General features: G+C 38.0%; 1 protein-coding gene across 1 annotated transcript in view; it reads right to left on the bottom strand.

Annotated features, from left to right (window-relative positions):
* Positions 1-20,330, bottom strand: part of LOC105988961 (multiple PDZ domain protein-like) — a gene marked incomplete at its 3' end in the record, with an annotated part of 92,919 nt that overhangs the window by 18,587 nt on the left and 54,002 nt on the right. Inside the window, exons 11-17 of the mRNA XM_013020753.1 lie at positions 14,978-15,161; positions 14,144-14,215; positions 12,442-12,551; positions 7,791-7,937; positions 6,657-6,821; positions 4,371-4,556; positions 2,574-2,783 (exon numbers count right to left, since the gene is read on the bottom strand). Coding sequence (XP_012876207.1) covers positions 2,574-2,783; positions 4,371-4,556; positions 6,657-6,821; positions 7,791-7,937; positions 12,442-12,551; positions 14,144-14,215; positions 14,978-15,161 — 1,074 coding nt within the window. The remainder of the gene's footprint in view (positions 1-2,573; positions 2,784-4,370; positions 4,557-6,656; positions 6,822-7,790; positions 7,938-12,441; positions 12,552-14,143; positions 14,216-14,977; positions 15,162-20,330) is intronic.

Consider the following 20,330-nt stretch of genomic DNA (forward strand, 5'->3'; position numbering starts at 1 on the left):
ATTACTTTAAAATATATCATTTATTTCATAGAGATAAAATAAGCCAAAGACATTATAAGTGCATGGAATGTAAACTTGTTTGAGCCATTATAATGTAGCCTCGACCACACAGACTGAAAAGTCTGTTATATTTATTCTAGTCTCTGATGCAATGTGCCTGAAGTATTTAGATAACGGTCTTGGCCTATATCCCTCCATATCAGTAATGTACACTCAAGTATTTAGAGAAAACAGGTTGTCTTCGTTTCCCCCCACATGTAAGTCAAATATGTGCTTGAAGTGACAGAAATAGCCATCGTATGTTTAATGCATACTAAATTTGAAATGTCAAATATTGTATTTAGAAAATCTATTTGGGAACTAGCTAGGAAACGACAATTCTGCTTCAAAATGACTGGTATGGATGGTTCCACGTTTAGGGCGGTACAAAATGTTAGCCATTTCTTTTTGTAGAACAGAAAGACCAGAACCATACCTATGGTCCAATATAAATGAGTAGGCAGAGTCAGAGATGGCCTTCATTCATTCATTCACTTACTAGTACTGGAGTTTGAAGTCAAGGTCTGGAACTTGCTAGGCTCATGTGATAACCATGTCCCACATACATTGGTTACTTTTAAGGATAGGGCTTCACTTGTAGTCTGGGTGCACACTTAAGCTACTACACACCTATTTTTAGATTTCCCCTTGTGGCTGGAATCATAGCCATGGGCCACTATGTCCAGCTTTTCTCCAAAGAGATGGAGTCTTATAGACTTTTCTGCCCAGATGGCAGATCCTCCCAATGTCAGCTTACCAGAACATTTGGTATGAAAAACAGGCCACTGCACTCAACTATGAGATGAGAGTTTTGTCAGCTTTTTTGTGCAGGCTGGCCTTGAATCATGATCCTCTAGTTCTCAGCATCCCCAGCACCCAGTGCCTATCTTTTTATTTATTTATTATTTATTGTGTGTGTGTGTGTATGTGTGGGTGTGTGTGGGTGAGGGTGGGTGTGTGTGTTTGCCAATCCTGGGGTTTGGAATCAGGGCCTGGATACTATTTCTGAACATTTTCCCCCTTCAAGGCCAGTACTTTACCACTTGAGCCACAGCTCCACTTCTAGTTTTTTGGGTGGTTAACTGGAGGTAAGAGTCTCACGTACTTTTCTGCCTGGGCTGGCTTTAATCCATTATCCTCAGATCTCTGTTTCCTGAGTAGCTAGGCTTATAGGCATGAGCAACAGGCACCATGATCCAACTTCATTCTTGTATTCCCCTTTGTATTCCCCCATCTTGCTTTACTTTTTCATAAATAAAAACTACAGAATGCTTTGTGGAATAAAATTGGCACATAAAATCATTTTCATTAACATTTAAATATTTTTTAAAAGCTTACTATTTGAAACAATCACATGAAAGAAGGGGAAACAAAGGAGGAGGCTACAATGCTTGATGAGAAATGTACTCATTGTCTTGCCCATGTAATTGTAACCCCTCTGTACAGTATTTTCACAATAAAAAAAAAGCTTACTAATTGAAAAAAATTCCTTCACAAAATTCCACAATTGCTGTTTATACAGATATAACTGTATACTTCCTTAAATAGTTAATTTTCCCTTTTATTTAAAGCTACATTACTTTTGCCTGGAAAAAATACCTGTCAAATAATGACAATATCTCACATCCAATCACAAAGTGCTCAGTGTCATGCTATGATCACTATACTTCGTAAAGTATACTGCTTTATGTGGTATAAATCCATTACTTGTTTCTAGTATTAAGATTACAACATGGGAGTGATTTCCTCCTAGGAAGAGAGCCATACACTGATAAACTCATTTTGCAAAATTCCAATTTCCTGCCCTGTAGAAATTAAGACAATTGTGTTGAAGTCAACATAATTCAGGAAGGTAAACCAATCTGTCAGCTTTTCCCATTTATTCTGTGTGAATAAAGACTCTATTCTTAGTTACAATACTATTCTTTTTCTTTCTGGATAAATTTTTCACAATAAGCAAAAATGATCAAGCATAAAGATTTTTTTTTCCTTTTCTCTTTTTTTTCAGTACTGGAAATTGAGTCAAGGCCTTATGTTTGTTTGACTTGCACACATAGCTGGGATCATAGGTGAATGCCAACTCTTAGCTTGTTTATTTGAGATGAGGTACCACTAATTTCCTGCCAGGACTGGCTTCAAGCCATAATCCCCCCAATCTCTACCTCCCAAGTGGCTGGGATTCAAGTGTGAGCCATCATGCCCATCAGTTGATATTATCTCAGTATTGAACTACAATAGTATTTTAACATACAAATTCATATTTCTTTAAAATTTCTGCATTGATCACAACTTAATTATTAAAATAAGGTCAAACGAGGACCACAAAATATTGACTTCTATATTCATCTCTGAACATCAGGGTTGGTTTTTTCCTTTATTCTCTTGAAAATATGACTAAAAATTGAATTATTTATGTTCATGGAACCAATAACCATGTTGACAAAAATTCCCCAAAGTGGTAATTCAATTAGGAGAACATTTAAATCTAAAAGAAAGCTTGTAAAAATAAAAGGCAATAAAATCCACAGTCTCACAGGTAATGGCTTGGCCACGCCTATCCGCACAGTTCCAGCTGGGGCTCCCTTCAGTGCATCCACAGCTTCTTCCAGACTGCTGCTCTCTAAGCTAATGTCATTGACAAACATGAGCCGATCTCCAGGAAGAAGGCGCCCGTCCTTCTCAGCAATGCCACCAGGCACCAGAGAACGAATGACAATCACAGTGCTTGCTGGGTCAACTGGGTCCTGATGGAATGCAACAAGAACTCGGTTTATTATTACACAGAAAACTGTGCATGTTGTGTTGTGTGTGCACACACACACCTGTGTGTACACATGCAGGACTTTGGGCTTGAACTCAGGGCCTGGGCAGTATCCATGAACAACTCTTGCTCAAAGCTAGTATCTACCACTTGATCCACAGCTCCACTTCTGGCCTTTTTCCCCCGCCTTTGGGTACTTAATTGGAGATAAGTGACTCATGGACTTTTTTGCCCTGGCTGTCTTGGAATTGTGATCCTCAGATCTTAGCTTCCTTTATAGTTAGAATTACAGGCATGAGCCATTGCCTGGCCAGATAACAATTTTCACAATTTGTCTCCTATCATGGTTAACAGGTTATTGCTTTAAGCATCATACAAAATTCCTTATGATCAAGGTACATTATGCGCATGTATGGAAAACTCATGATGTGTATGCATATATCCATGTATGCATATATACATATACACAAATGCATGTACACATCTAGAAACAAAAACAAAGTCTTTAAAACATTTCTTGTGAGTATCTGGACAAAGGTGATCTTCATTTCATTTCAGAGTGTCTGTAGACAAAGGTGATCTCCATATAATTTCAGAGTACATGCAAAACCCTCAGAGCAAAAGCACACTCATTTGCTAACACTACAGGATTAACTGCATAATTAACTTTAAAATTTTAATTTAAAATTTTTGGTAAGTTGTTAAATCTTACAACCATTTTAAACTATTATTAACAAAAGCATTTGTTCAATAGATGTTTGCAAACATGAGTATACGGAAGGTTGGGCCACTCCTTCGAAATGGAGAAATACAGAAAGAGCCCTGACATACTCAGGGATATCTGTGCTTACATTTACAGAGCAGCCTCAACCTTAGCCACGGCTCCCAAGTCCCGCCCAAAGAACACAACTCCCTGGAGGCATCAGAGATGGCTTTCTGTTCAGTATGAGGAGTCACAGCTGCATTCGGTCAGGCAGCTTTTAGCATTTTCCCATTTACTTGACACAAAACACAGGCAGGAAAGGATGGAGGTTACACTTGACCAATTTAAACATATTCATAATTTAGTAAAATGACTGGAATACCACAATTTAGAATATTATATATTATAAAAATATTATATTATATTATATTATAAAAATATTTACTTCACAAAAGAAATAAACATCTAACTCTCTGGAGTTACCATTACAATATGAGCCTCAATTAAAAACATGGAAATAAAAACAATACAAATTCTCCCTCTCCCCCCAAAAAAACTACTGTATTGTTGTAGCATTCCTAAAACATAATCTTCATGTTCCTCAAATTCTCAACAGCTGAAATATGTAACAGCTCAATATCAGAATTGAGCTCAGTGTCAGAATTATTATATTGAGTTCAATATTAAAAGAAACCCCTTATGATAATTAATGAATTATGTATGTTACTATGTTGAAAGGCTAAACAGAAACAAGCAATTGTCTACGAAAATACTAAAGTATTATTTTCATTTTTCTCTGGTAGCAGCAATGTACTTTTAGTATAAGGCATCTTTTTATAAAAAGTGTTCAAAGTACGATACATTTACCTGGTAATCTAAAATGCTAAAACCAAGGCCTCTGCTTCCTTTCTCCAGCTCTATGAACTGAACACCAGCCTCCCACATGGCCAAAGGTGCTTGGACCTCCTCCACATTCTGACCGGCTTCAGTCAGCACCAGCAGTGGGTCCTCTGTTTCTGAAGACCCAATGAGCTCACCTAGATCTACATGAGGCTGGAAAACAGATCAGACATCTCTTATTTCAGAGGGACTAGAGTAGCAGACACACATACCAATATTGCAGTGAAAAGGGAGAATCCCAGCATGTGTCCAGAACAAAATACTTGCAAATGAGCAACAGCTTATAATGACACCTTTAAGAATTAAGGCATTATTCCTGAGAGTTGTTAAGGGCAAAGAATGCCTAAATTGTAATAAGCAATAAAAGCAAAAGATCGAAAGATAGACTAAATTATTTGATAGTTATATCTTCCTAGTCAGAACCACATCTATAGAGACAAAAGTAAGAGAAGGAGGAAAAGAAAGAAGCAAGAAGCAAGAAGCAGAAGCAGATGCAGAAGCAGAAGGGAAAGAGAGAGAGGGAGGGAAGAAGGAAAGGAAGGAAGGATGGATGGAAGGAAGGAAAAAAGGGAGAGAGGAAGGAAGGAAGGTAATAATATCAGTTATTAAATGGGAAGAAAAGAGGTGCTGGTGCTGGTGCCCCATACCTGTAATCCTAGCTACTTAGGAAGCTGAGATTTGAGGATCACCATTCAAAGCCAGTCCTAGGCATAAAAGTTGGTGAGATTCTTATCTCCAATTAATCAGCAAAATGCTAGAAGTGGAGCTGTGGCTCAAGTGGTAGAGAACCAGCCTTGAGCAAAAAAGTCAAGAGAGAATGGGAATCCCTAAGTTTAAGCCCCAGTGCTAGCACCATGAATAAACGAAGGAACAAACGAACATAATTCTAATGATAAATAAAAACAAATGAAAAGTTTTTGTGTAAAGGCTGAATGTTCTATGCAAATAAGGATGGCAAAATGCTGTGACTTGTCCACATCATTACCCTATTAGACATTAATGTAACAGTAGAAAGGTATTTAGAGTTGAAATCAGAATGCTTGGGCTTGAAGATGGACTTATGATTTCTGATCTGTGTTATTTTGAGCAATATTCTTAACATGGGGTTATAGTTAACTTATTTCATAAAAGTATTTTGAAAATTAAGTAAAGTAACATGCATAAACATAGAAGAAATTAAACATAGAAGAAATTAAAGTAGATAGGTTAATTCAACTTCATTCATCTATATGGACATATATCAAATTTAAGGCAGACATGTTAATTAGGATGAAATTCTACTTTGTATACTGCTTTTGTTTAGATTGATTGCTGTATTGCATTGGGCATCAATGTCTTCAAATGATTTGTTGTAATTATTATATTTATACCACGTAAAATGTACATGGACATATACAGAAACAGCCTTTGGAAACACAATTTGGAATTATGTTTCTTGTTCAGCCCTATTCTAATCACCAAAATGAGTATTAAATTATGCACTTTATTCTTCAAAGTTTGCAAAATTATTTCACTGAATATCAAACCCCAACATCATCTCTAATTATACCTTAAATGAAATTTGACTAGGCCATAAATTATGCAAAGTTCAGATCTTAACTTAAGATAGAATATAGTGTATCCTCCATAGAACTGATTGGCTATATTGCTTGACTTTGATCTAAATGGAATAGGAAACAGGAAAAGGGGAGTTTCTGGATGTCACAGAGAATTATTTGACATGGACAATGAGCTCAAGTTTCACTTATTATCAAAGCAGAATGTGCAAATGAGCTGAAAACTATATATTCTGAAATAATGTCCACCATATTTTAGCAATTTACTAAGTAGTACTCAAATGACAGAGTTGGGTACTTTACAAAAAATAATCATTTTCCATCCATGATATTTATGTTTAAGTTTTCTCTTCTGCAAATGCAAATATAGGAAGTTAAGTAGGAATTGTTCAAGTAAATTATCCAAGAACATAGTATAGAACAACATCTAATATTATTCTTGTAGCCTTCAGAACAACCCGAAACAGGCAGAGTGAATTACATTTTACAAAAGAGCAAACTGAAGTTCAAAAAGGTGATGTGATTTGTCCAAGGTCACCCAGCTAGTATCATGTCTGGATTACACCCTGGTGTGTCTGTGAGCCACATGCTATTTAAGGAAACCAAATATCAAAGAGGAGGACTGCCTTTGAAAAGTAACACCATCTGGCCTGCCTACTGTACATTCAGATTCCCTCCATCTAGGCAAATATGATACCTTTTCTGTTATCTCAGTATCAGTGAAGTCCAGGGGATCCAATTCTAAATGGCCGGTGGATGGCACAGTTCGACGGCAGCACACCATTGTCACTTCTATAGGTAATTCTTTTAAAATATTGACCACATCCTGGTGATTTTCTCCAAGCAAAGTTACACCATTCACCTATACAAAAAGATACACTGTCCACGTAAGAAAACACTTTATCATACAAGTATACTCCTGAAAACAGTATTTCATAGATACACATAAAAGTTACTATGATGATAATTATAAAAGCACTAGCTTCCATTCATGTTTGTGAATTAAATGGAAAGTAGAAAAAGACAGGCTATGAAAATACTCCCCAAGGGTGAAGGAGAAAATATCATTTAAAAAAAAAACAGGCATTTTACACAATTTGCCACATAAAGTGGCATGTATTGTACACTAGAAATTTTTTCAACTGGATGGGGGGGCGCTGAGGGGGTACAAGTTTTCTTTTTTCTACATGAAAATATTGACTGATCTCAAAGAAACAAGTACTGACAGATACCTAGTTATGAGAAGTGGGTGGATAAGAAGGAGACTTTTCACTGTTTATCTTTGTGTTCTCTATTTAAAATAAAAACAAATTACCTATTCTAAAAATGAAATATGTTTGAAATGTTTCAAAGAAACCTTTCATCACTTGAATACAAAGCAAAGGGAAAAAATGAAACAACAAAAATACTGTGTTGAGGAGCTGGGAAGGTGGCTCAGTGGTAGAGCGCTTGCCTTGCATGCCTGAGGCCCTGGGTTCGATTCCTTAGCACCACATAAGCAAAAAGAAAAAAGCCGGAAGTGGCGCTGTGGCTCAAGTGGTAGAGTGCTAGCCTTGAGCTAAAGAGCTGAGGGACAGCGCCCAGGCCCAGAGTTTAGGCCCCACGACCAGAAACCCCCCCCAAAAGAAATACTGTATTGAATTGAGTCTGAAGATTAATAAACATAGATTTGAAATTTCTCCTGTGGATGGATTTTTATTTATAGGTATCTCTCAAGTAGTCTTGGGGGCTAAATTTACAGTAAGCACTTAAGTTAGTTATTCACTACATTCAGCCTCCTGAAGTTTTATGACAGCCTAACTCCAAGGTGAAAGAAAAGCACAGTCCTTACTTCCAGTAGCTCGTCCCCACTGAAGAGCTTCCCACTGTGTCCAATGGGCCCCTCAGGTAGCACGGATCTGATGAAATGATGTCCCACCGCTGCCTCCAGACTTATACCCAGCCCACTGCTCTCGCTAAACTTGCTCACACGGGCCACCTGAAACAACAGTGGTTGTCACATTCCTATTATTCTTCCTTTTGCTCTTTCATACACACGCATGCATTTTACATTCACACCCAACTGGTCAAGTGTCTTACAAAAGCTTCAGAAAGTTTACTATAAAGGTGTAAAACTTTGGAGCTTTGAAAGGGTATTAGTGGCTACTGGTTTTATGAACCAACAAAGACCAATAGGAAGCAGCCAGCAACAAGCACCCAAATGATGTTGGTGTCTATTGATGCTGAAAACAAATGGAAGGCAGTCACAGCTAACACAGGTCTTAAGCTCAAATGGTGGTTTTAAAAAAGACACACATGCCTCCATCAGAAAGAATGACATTGCCCCATTTGTTAGGAAATGTTAGGACTTGGAAAAAATTATGTTAAGTGAAGTAAGCCAGGCCCAAATAAACATAGGTCCCATGATTTCCCTTACATACATTAACTAGTATATGTCTAGGAAAAGCAGAAAAGGTCAAAAGCAATGTACATATGACCATATAAGATGATGTTAAGCAAAATGAAACCCAAGATAGGGACACAACTGGTTTTTTTTTCTTTCTTGCTATTGTTTTTACTGTCTTTATAATGTACTATGTGATTTTTTTGTTTCTTTTGTATGTTCCTCCCCCATGGTATAACTCCTGTTTTCACTGTATTTGATGTCAGTACCCTGCATCTTGTATATACATTTTTATAATGTGGGGAGGGGAAGGGAAATAACAAAATGCTCAAATAAGAATACAGGTGACCCATTTTAACAATGAGAGGTACAAGACACTATGTCACTATGTTGAAAAAAAACTTTACAACTTGGCAGTGACGGGGAGGGGGGGGGAGTACAAAAGAGGAATTAACTGCTCCATAGGAAATATACTCATTACCTTACTTATGTAACTGCAACCTCTCTGTACAGTACTTTTACAGTAAGCCAATCCCATAGAAATTTAGGTCCCATGGTTTCACTTATTTGCAATAATTAGCATACATATAGGATAATCTTATCAGAAGAGCTGAAAACTCAAAAGCTATTTACATATGTCCATAAAAGATGATGCTAAGTGAAATGAACCCCAAGATATGCACACAAGAGGTCTGTCTTTGTTGTTATTGTTTGAAATGTATCATGTGACTTTTTTTTTTGTTTCCTTGGTATGTTCTCCCCCCTATGGCATATCCTTTGTTGTCTCTGTATTTGATTTTGGTTCCCTGCATCTTGTATACACATTTGTCTAATCTGGGGAGGAAAAGAGGAATAACAAAACTCTGAAACAAGGACACAGGATGAGCCATTGCAGCAATGATACCCACAGGATAGTATACTGAAAATGAACTTTACAACTTCAGGGGGCAGGGGGAGGAGCGGGGAAGAGTGTGGGAGGTGGGGGAGGGAAGGGATAGTGGGACAACAACCAGGGAAGGGCTAACAATGATTGACAAGTAATCTACTCATTGCCTTTCTCATGTAACTGTAACCCCTCCATACAGCTTCTTTACAATAAAGTAAAAAATAATCTAAAAAAAACCATATATATACATACATACATATATATGTACGTACACACAATATACACATAAAGACACACACTATGCACTTGCTACTATGTGCCTGAGACTCTGATCCAGTCCCACAGGTTATCTCATTGGCTTCTCCTATGAAGGTACAATTTGCTCCCCAAATTCAGAGCTGACATTCAGTGAGGTTACCTTAACCAAAGTTGGGAAGATGGAAGAGGGCTTAAAGCTGTGCTCCTGATCTGCAGTTATACTGAGGGACAAACATGGCCATTAAAAGTGGGTTAGGGATGGGGATGTAGCTGAGTAGCAATGTGCTTGCCCAGAATACTCAAGGCACGGGGTTAGACCCCCAACCTCACAAAAGAAAAGAAATAAAAGTAAATATGAGTTGAAGTCATAGAGGTGAGTTTCTAATTCCTACCGTTACACATATAGTGTATTATATACATGAAGGTTTTTAAGACATAACTCATTTTCACACATAATGTAATAAGTACAATATGAAAATCAGAAAGAATTATAACAGTGGCCTTCATTGTTCTTTTTATTTTACAATTAAGGAAAATGAGATTTTAATAAAACCTGAGAAAAACTGTTTCATTCAAAAAGAGGTCTTTTAAGCAAGGCACTGGTGGTTCATGCTTTCATCCTAACTACTCTGGAGCCTGATATCTAAAGATCTTGCATAGCTCAAGGCTAGCCAGCATAGAAAATTCTGCAAGATTCTATCTCCAATTAACCAGCAAAAAACCAGACTGAAAGCTTGGCTTAAGTGGTAGAACACTACTAGGGCAAAACAATGAGTAAAATTGAAATACAAGCCTCAGTAACCGAAAATAAGAGAAGGGAAAAGGGAAAGGGTAAAGGAAAGGGAAAGGAAGGGAAAGAAAAAGAGACAAAGAAAAAGAAAAGGAGGGAGGGAGGGAAGTTAGGAAGGAAAGAAGAAAGAAAGGAGAGAGGGAAGGAAAGAGGGATGGAGGGAAAGACTAAGAAATAAACAAGAAAAAAGAGAGAAGGAAAGATGGACAGAGACAGAGACCAAGAAAGAAAACGAAATTATCTAACTGAAATCTAATGCTGCTGAAAAACCAAGTTACACATCATTTCCCCTGAACAGCCTTTCATGTCCTCACTGCTACACCATTCCTTCTATGATTGATGCTGCATGATGACAAAGAAAATATGATGTCTAAAGTATCTCTGACAAGGGTGCAGAAAAGACCTAGTTCTTTTTCACTGACAGCCCAATTGTGCCCCTTGGCAGATTACGGGGAGGACCCCCATCTTAGATTGTGTGTACACAAGGAAGTTAAAAGTTCAGTTCTGGCTCTCAATGTGTGACAGCATACCAGTCAAGGGCTTTCTTCCTTAGTCAATCACCACCAGAAGAAGTACAGCTGAAGCTGGGCCGGCCAGCCAGATAAGCCCACCTGAAAGTAAATGCTACAGCAATAACTGCTAAGCTAGACCATTTCTGATTTGATACTGACTCAATCTAAAATGATAAGAACAATCTCACTCAATGCTTACATGAATGGTAATCCACTGAGAGTTTCTTAAAAACTAAATTAGAGTCACCAAAAGTAAATGAGACATTAAAAACAGCAGCAAGTGACTGGGTAAGAGTCATTTATATATTATTACCTGTTGTTTTATTTCCATACCTCTGTTTAGAATGGAAGATTATGCCAGCTTGGCTGGATGTGCAAATTAACTATTCATAAAGAGAAAACATTCACTATTGCCTAACTGTTGTCAAGGACCCATGCAGAAATTGTGTGTAGGTGTGTGTGCTTATGCTGGTCTGGGACTTGAACTCAGAGCCTTGGGGCTGTACCTTAATTTTTTCACTCAAGGCTGGTACTCTATCACTTGAGCCATAGCTCAACTTCCAGCTTTTTGGTGGCTAAATAAAGAAAGACATTTCAGATTTGTCTGCTCAAACCAGCTTTGAACCATGTTCCTCAGACCTTAGCCTCCTGAGTACATGTGAACCTTCCTTTCTCAGTGAAGGGATTCACACAGTGATTTTAAAAAAAAAGTTGGGAGGCATAGAATTCTATGCCTCCATCAGAAAGAATGACATTGCTCCACTTGTTAGGAAATGGAAAGACTTGGAAAAAATTATATTAAGTGAAGTAAGCCAGGCCCAAAAAAACATAGGTCCCATGGTTTCCCTTATTTGCAATAACTAGTATATGTCTGAGACAAACAGAAATGATCAGATAAATTGATGTTAAACAAAATGAACCCCAAGATAAGGACTCAAATGTTTTTTTTCTTTCTTGCTATTGTTTCTAACATATTTATAAGATAATTTCTTTGTTGCTTTGTATGTCCCTCTCCCACAGTATAACCCCTGTTTTCACTGTATTTGATGCTGGTATACTTTGTGGAGGGGAAGGGCAAAAATAAATCGTTTAAATAGGGATACAGGTGGACCCATTGCAACAATGAGGTGTACATGTTATGTCGAAAATGAACTTTACAACTTTGTCGCGGCGGGGGGGGGGGGGGAAATGGGAAGGGATGGGAAGGGGAAACAAAGGAGGAGGCAACAATGCTTGATAAGAAATGTACTCACTATCTTGCCCATATAATTGCAACCCCTCTGTATGGTATTTTCACAATAAAAAAAATGTTGGGAGAAGAACTCTACAATTCTGGACATAAGTTATGATAAGTTCATCTTATTTTTAAGTAGAATCTGACATCCTATTCTAGTCCTTTCTATGAATCACAGGTTTGACAACCAACAAACCCTCTTTCATTTATTATTTAAACTCCTACCATAAATATTAAAATATCCATGTGTCATGAGTAATTTAAACTGCATTCAATTTATTTCAGCTTCCACATGAATGTTTTAAGGTCTTCTGAAAAAGCCCTGATACTCAGGAACTTTCTGAGATGATTATCACTGCCATGAATTTCCTACTCAGGCAGTTACAAGGCAAAAAGCTAGAGAGGGTACTCAAACCTACCACTATCTCATAGTTAATTCCCATGATCCTCTGCCACTTTGTCAGCAGGATAGCTTCTTGTTGCTGTGCATCTTCTGTTTCTTCTACCTCAGCAGACAGCAATGCATACCCTGAAATAAACAAAATAATGTAGGCAAATAAGTCAGTGACAAACTCCAAAACCCTCCCGAGCTTAACATTTTATACTATAGGGTCTGGACAGAACCTGTGTGTTATGCAAAGTCAGACTCTTTTTTTTCACATTTTTTTATTGTGAAAATACTGTACAGAGGGGTTAGAATTACATAGGCAAGATAATGAGTACATTTCTTATCAAGCATCGTAGCCTCCTCCTTTGTTTCCCCTTCCCATCCCTTCTCATCTTCCCCCCCCTACCCCCTCACTCAGTCCTTCCTACCCCCCATCCACCAAAGTTGTAAAGTTTGTTTTCAACATAATGACTTATACATCTCATTGTTGCAATGGGTCCACCTGTATCCCTAGTTAAACGATTTGTTTTTTCCCTTCCCCTCCACAAATTATGCCAACATCAAATACAGCGAAAGCAGGGGTTATACTGTGGGGCAAAGTCGGACTCTTTACCTAGAATGTCTTACTCTTATTTCTATACTTATTTCAATAACTTAATTTAGGACCCTATTTGCAATGTTCAACATCATTCTCTTTTAGTTTGAGCCTTTTAAATCTTAACTATGCTTATACTGAAGCATACATACACACACACACACAAACACACACACACACATATAATGTAATGTCTATCAAAAAGAATGAGGACTCTATGGTCACCTCCATGTCAGTTTCTTACTTGTTTGCATCTAGTTCTTGGGAATGTGGGGGATGGGGACCCCTAGTTCACTGTGAGGACTGGCTGCAGGAGATTTGATAGTGTGCTTAGAATGTGTATAATATGGAAAACCCTGGTTGTAAGATTATTTGTCCTATGCCTAAAGGCAGAATTATGAGTGTTTGAACTTTTGCACTAATCCCTGTTAAAAGACAGAAGACCCTGTATGTACTTATCTTAATGAGAAACTCCTGGATTCTACTGATTTTTTTTTGTCATCTACCTCAATTTTGTCTATTTTCCTGTAACTCTCTTCAGTTAGCCCTCGGCCATTTTAAACCTATAATAGTGGAGTTGGAGAGACATCTTAATCTGTCGGTCAAACTCATTCCCCACCTCATGGTGGTAAACAGAATATCAATTAGTTAATCAACAATATTCAGAGATACCACTGCATGGGCATTTCCTTATTCATTGCCCTGGCCTTCACTGGTTGGAACTGGCAGGTGGGATATGCTATTACTTAACAAAAACAAAAGCAATTAATAAGTAACATACACACTAGGCACCAATGGCTCACTCCTGTAATTCTAGCTACACAAGAGGCTGAGATCTGAGGATCAGAGTTCAAATCCAGCCCAAGCAGGAAAGTCTGTGAGACCCTTATCTCCAGTTAACCACAAAAAAGTGAGAACCAGCTTTATAATCAGAAAGGAACTGCTTTAATCTAGCAAAGCAATTAACCATTTATAAACACTGTTTTACAAGGCCCTCCTTTTTTGGACTTTTTTTAGTAACATATAGTAAATCCATAAAGTTTTGAAAATTTATAGTATAAAGTCTTCATCTCATTTGTAAAAACTACTTCTCTAAAACTACAATGATGGATGTCATACCCTAGCTCTAAATGTTTACCTTCTTCTTCAATTGGTAATATGCTGGTGTTCCTCTTCGATGATAAGGAATCTTCATCTTTTTCATAGTTTTCTTAAAGATAAGAAATAGTTTAGTAGTTATATCTAAAACATAACCCAGCAGTGAATTTCTCTAAACTTACTGTATTTGTTTGAATGTCTTCATGAAGAGTCTGTTTGCTGGAGATACGCTCTTTCATGACTGTATGCACTTTTAGAAAGTGCCCCAGTAATACACAGTGTTCCCCCTGCACCCTGCCTCCAACCACCAAAAGTACTGCCTAAGTACCAGAAATGTTGGCAGTCAGTAGTCAACCAGCGCTTTCCAGACAACACCTTCCACTCAGTAAGCTACACAGGGATTTCAGTAAAAGTGCAGATATTCATGCAACAACAGTTTATGAATGGCATTTCTAACAGTGGGATTAAGAGTTAATTTCTTCAAAGAAAGACTGGGCATTTAAAATCACCAGAATCTCACATAAACCATCCAGACAGAACTGTATCCCCCATAAGGAAGACTATTGTGAAGATACCCAACAGTAAAGCAGGTGGTTACACATCTCCAGCTGGGCAACGGTGACTAAGGATGACTGAATAGAAACAAGCATGGCTGAAAAGAAACCTGCTTTACTCAGAGCCCCATTCTGAAGCTTAGAGACAGGTAGATGCTTCCTGATAGCTCCAGCTTTATTAAACTCCCTTTCTCTACTTGGTTCACCATGAACACTCCAGGGTGAAAAACATTTCTTAAGTAAATTCCTTTAAAAAATTTAAATATAAAAATCTAAGTAATGTAAAGGTCCAACTGACAACCAGGTGCATATAGCATTACCTTTGCTTACGCTGGCTACTGCCAGAGACACTTCAGGGTCTGCTGTGATGTCCTCCCTTGGTGTGGCCTCTGTGTCCTCCCTCATCCCTCTCCTCATTAGTGTCAGGCGTACGGTGTGCCCGGTGTGTCGCAACACCTCAACTGCCTGTTGATTAGTAAATCCCTGAAGGCTTGTGCCATCCACCTGTGACAGAGAATGAAAGAGGATGGGTATGTCCAAATACTTCATAAATGGGATGAACGTGGAACAATGACTCCTGTGGAGATGGTTTGGGGAAGGTGAAAAGGGCAATGATGTAGAGCAATGAAAGGACTGAATTTAATCGAGGTAAATTGTGTGCATCGATGGACCTGTCAGAATGAACTTCTTTGTACAACTAAGTGATGCTAATAAAAAAAAAGTGGATGACAAAAAATAAACTCACATTTATACTGAGAATTCACAAAACATGTAATTACTGCTTACTAATGTGAGAAGGGAAGGAATGAGTATTTATACACATTTAGTGACCAACATTAGAAACCCCTCAGTGGCAGTGCTAGAAATCCTTTAAGAGCTTGGTTTAAGACAGACTTGGGGGTAACACTTCTAGAAATTATGAGCCAATAGTTCGGAGGAGGGACCAGGCTTCTATGCCTTTTCAAATATTATTTTATGTTCCTAGGATGATCCAGTTGCAAGGCTAAGTTTCAGAAGCAGCATTGCAAAAATATAGACATAGAAGTAAAGAAAGCACTCATTGTCTTCCAAATATTAATTTACACTGCCCTTAGAAAAATATAAAATTGAAATCCCATTGGTTTTATATTCCAAATAAATACAACCTTACCCTCTTTTTAAATTCAAAAGTGACAAAACAGTTGACTCAGCTCCTGCCATCTTTTCTAAGCATTGGTAAGACATCAAACTACCCTAATCATGCCTTCTGTAGATTAATCCTGAACACCAGACTCCATCCCTAACGTGGCTTACGATGGCCTGGCCAATTGTCCCCTTCTCTCAGCAGTGCCACTACCCAGCACCACCCTCAGCCTGCCTGGTACTGCCACTGTCCTCTGCCCTCAAGCCACTGGGGGCTCCTGTCCAGTCCTCTCACTTGCAGTACCCTACTCAACAGAGGGGCCTTAGACAGCCGACTACAGCCCATCGTATGATCTTTCTCTTCACCTCGCTTAGGAAACATTTATAATCCTTTTGGCTCTATATCCAGAAGTTATTTCCATATACCTTGACTCCAGTCAAAACCCATCTGTACCCATTTTCCATCATAAAACTTGTTAGTATTTTCTCCTCCATAATGAATGTGATTTATATCTGTTTGCTCCAAAGGCAGGGTCTATGAATTTTCTGCATACAACAATGTCACTAAATCATAGTGTTGTCTATAAAAGACATTCATCCCAAATAGGAGTATAAAGACACTACATCATATGTCTAAGATTTCTTTGGAAATGAACTTTTGGAATGGACAGCAAAAATGGACCTCCTAGCAACATAAGAAGGAGGCCAAAGAGACAGTCATTTCTAATTATCTGCCAGGCTCACCTAGCACAAGGCCAGCTTACAGCAATGTGAAAACAAATAGCTCATTATCCTGCAATCTACCAACACATTTTCTTATAACATTCTATTGATGAGAGATTAATCCAGCACTTTGTACCAGAAGAGCCAGAAACTGTCACTAGTTATAGTAGGAAGAATTTAGTAATAAACATATGAAGCCCAAGGCTTCATGGGGATGATCATTCATAACCAAGTCACATATGAGCCACAGAGGCCGGAATCTTTGATCCTCTGGCTCCACCTGTTCACGAAGAGTTAAGAGTCAGATCAAACTCAGTGATGCCAAAGAGTGCAATACGGTGATACAATCCAAGAGAGCAGGTTCAATAGTAGCAATTTTTCCCTGTGAAAAGATATCAGCGTCCTCATAATGTCCAGTGCTGACACCAAAACCAAAAGAATCAGTTACAGGGAAGAAATACAGCTCACAAAACCTAACACCCAGCACGCTCAGTTATAGCTTGCCAAGGCCTCCTTCAATACTGCCAGTATCTGTTGACAGAAAATGTGAACCTACTAAGAAAAGTAATACTTGACACGCTTCATTATTTATAGGCTTGCCTAATAATTTTCACCCATCAGTTTAGCATGGATTGCTAAACTCCAAATTAAAAGTATGATTTTTTATGCAACAAGCTTATTCTAGTTAAAAAACAACACAAAACAATTAAAAGTCCTTTTGTCAAATAATTGTTACATGGAATACCAACCTAGGTAGGGTGAGTGGTGAACCCATCTGATCTGTTCCTACTCCTGTAATGCCCATAGTGAAACACTAGGGGTCCACAGAATGCAGTGTGTGTGATAGGAATCTTACAGCACAATAGTGTTACGTTCCAAAATAACACTTGCTCAAAATAGTAAGAAATAATTTCTTAATCTTCTCAGCATGCCAACAAAATAAGAATAGATCTAGCTCCAATAGCAGCTGCCAAAACAAAAATAGAACAAACAAGCTAAAAGACCACAGTTGTGAAAATGTAAGGAGGTGTGAAGGACTTCACTACCAGTAGATCAACCATCCACAAGTTAGTGACAATATATTGCACAAAGTTTACAAGACTGAAGCATTACAAGGTATACTCCAAGAGTTTAGGTGCTGCTAACTCTGAAGATGATGTTGTTAAAAAGACATGAAGATAAGAGATTTGTTGTGAGAGCAGGAAACAACTATTAAGAAAGAATATTTGTACTTTGTGAGTCAGCAGTTGAAGGAATGATATCTAAGATTCCCTTACATAAGAATGGAAACAATGATAGGTTTAGAGGGAAGCAAATAGGTAATTTCAGGCCCTTAGTAAACCTCATAAATAATCAAAATGAACTTATGTGCTAAATGTCTTGCCAGCTATTAAATAAAAGTCTCATCTGGCTGTCCTAAAAATAAAAATCAAGCAATGGAAGCTTCTACATCTCCATTTTGTAGGCAAAGAAACTGAAACAAAACTTGTGACACAGAACTTTCCCAAGATGGAGCAACCTTCATAAACACCAGGGAAGTGAAAACATGTGTTTGCCTATATGACTTTGTACATCCAGTTCATTGCAGCATTATCCAAAATAGCAACAGTGCAAAACCAGCTCTCTTTGTTCAAACATGGTGAATGTGGGTAATTCTGGTGTACTATATTCTAATAGAGGACATGAAGAATTAACTCATGCTATCATAGATGAACCTCAAAAACATTCTGCTAAGTGAAATGTCACAAAGAACCAAATTCTAAAACAGTTCCATCTACACTAGATATCCCAGGGAAGGCAGAGACAGAAAGCTTGGTGGCTGCCTAGGATTAGAACTCAGTGGGATTAGGAATGACTGGTAATGAGTTTGGGATCTCTTCTTACAGTAATGAAAATAGTTTGAACATGGCAATGAATGCTCAACTCTAAAAAGATATTAAAAGCCACTGAATGACTTACCTTTTTATATTAATTATTTTTATTTGAAAATGCTACAACCAGAAGTATTACAGTTGGATGAGTCAGACAAGAGTACATTCCTTTTGGACAACGCCCTTTCGCTTGCTCTCTCCCTGTTTTTCCCTCCCATCCCACCCACAAGTTGTATAGTTCTTTTTCATTTTTGCCATTTTCTTTTCTTTTTGCTTTGTTTGTCTGTATGTCTTTGAGGGTATGAGGGTAGGCACAGAAAAGGGGAGGAACAAAGGGTAAACAAATGCAGCAAAGACACTCACTAGACACTATGTTGAATCAGATACTTTAAACGGAAAAAATTATATATACTATGTCAATTGTATCTCAATAAAGCTGATTTTTAAAATCTAGTGAAGTAATCCACTCAAAGAAGGACAAAGATGAAGTAAGTTTGTATTTTCAATTTTTAATTCAGCATCATGTGTGAAATAAAGACTACATCTATTCATTCTTGCTCTTTTTTTTTGCTTTTCTTCTTTTGGTGGTACTGGGTTTTACATTCAGGGCTTCAAACACGGTTGCTCTTCATCCATATCTCCAGCCCTTTCTGCTTTGTAAGTTTATATATATATACTTTAGATAGGGTCTCTCAGGGCTGATCTAGACCATGATCCACCTATACATATAAGGTTCTCACATGTAGTAGGGACCACAGGTGTGAACCATCATACTCAGCTTGTTTGTGGAGATAGAGTCTTCCTAACATTTTGCCCTCTGAGCATGATCCTCTGGATCTCTACCTCTTGAGTAGCTAGGAATAGCATGAGCTACCATCCCCAGTCTCTAGTCATTCTCCTTCCAACTCTCTCTCTCTCTCTCTCTCAAAATAAAAAAAAATGAATTACAGTTAATTCATGGTAAAACAAAGGTACACTGAAGAGGTTTTTGCAGTACACAGCCAAATTAGGTGGCAAGCTAATTTAACTGCACTCCTAAATTGACTGTTCAAATAAAACTTTCTGTACAAGTACTTAAGATAATTTAAAAAAATAAAAATAAAGTGAACCGGCACCCGTGACTCATGCCTGTAATCCTAGCTACTCAGGAGGCTGAGATCTGAGGATCGCAGTTCAAAGCCAGCCCAGGCTGGCTCTCTATACACAAGAAAACTCCTTGAGACTCTAGAAAACTGGTGGTGGTGCTGTGGCTCAAACGGTAGAGTGCTTGCCTTGAGCTGAAGTGTGCAGGGACAGCGCCCAGACCCAGACTGACAAAAATAAAAACTAAAATAAATAAATAAATAAATGTGAAAAATAAAAATAATGAGTGAATGAATGTGGATAGTCACAGCAATGAACTCTAGAATACTATATGTATTATAGTCTCAAAAGGCAAGGAGTCTTTTGTCTATCTAATAAAAAAAAAACAGAAAACACATAACATAAAATTACTTTTTTTGGGAAAAAAAATGCTGGTTTTGATATCACAGCCTAACTTAGAGCCCTATACGGTCTCATATTTTTGCCCTACCTGACCATGATCCTCCTACCTACACTTCCCACATAGCTGAGATAACAAGATTACAATCATACACAGCTGTTTGTAGAGATAAGGTCTCACTAATTCGTTTTGCCCAAGCTGGCCTGGAATCATGATCCTCCCAATCTCTATATTCCACATAGCTGAGATTATGTGTGGACTACTATAGTTGGCAAAATTACCTTTTGTGTGTGTGTGGATTGTGTATGTGCGCATGCCAATTTTGGGGCTGGAACTCAGGGCCTGGTTGCTGTCCCTGAGCCTTTTTGCTCAAGGCTAACACTCTACTACTTGAGCCAAAGCTCTACTTCTAGCTTTTTTCTGTTGATTAGTTGAGAGGTAAGAGTCCCATGGACTTTCCTGACTAGGCTGGCT

This window comes from Dipodomys ordii, unplaced genomic scaffold (genome assembly GCF_000151885.1).
Source record: "Dipodomys ordii isolate 6190 unplaced genomic scaffold, Dord_2.0 Scaffold53, whole genome shotgun sequence".
NCBI classification, from domain to species: domain Eukaryota; kingdom Metazoa; phylum Chordata; class Mammalia; order Rodentia; family Heteromyidae; genus Dipodomys; species Dipodomys ordii.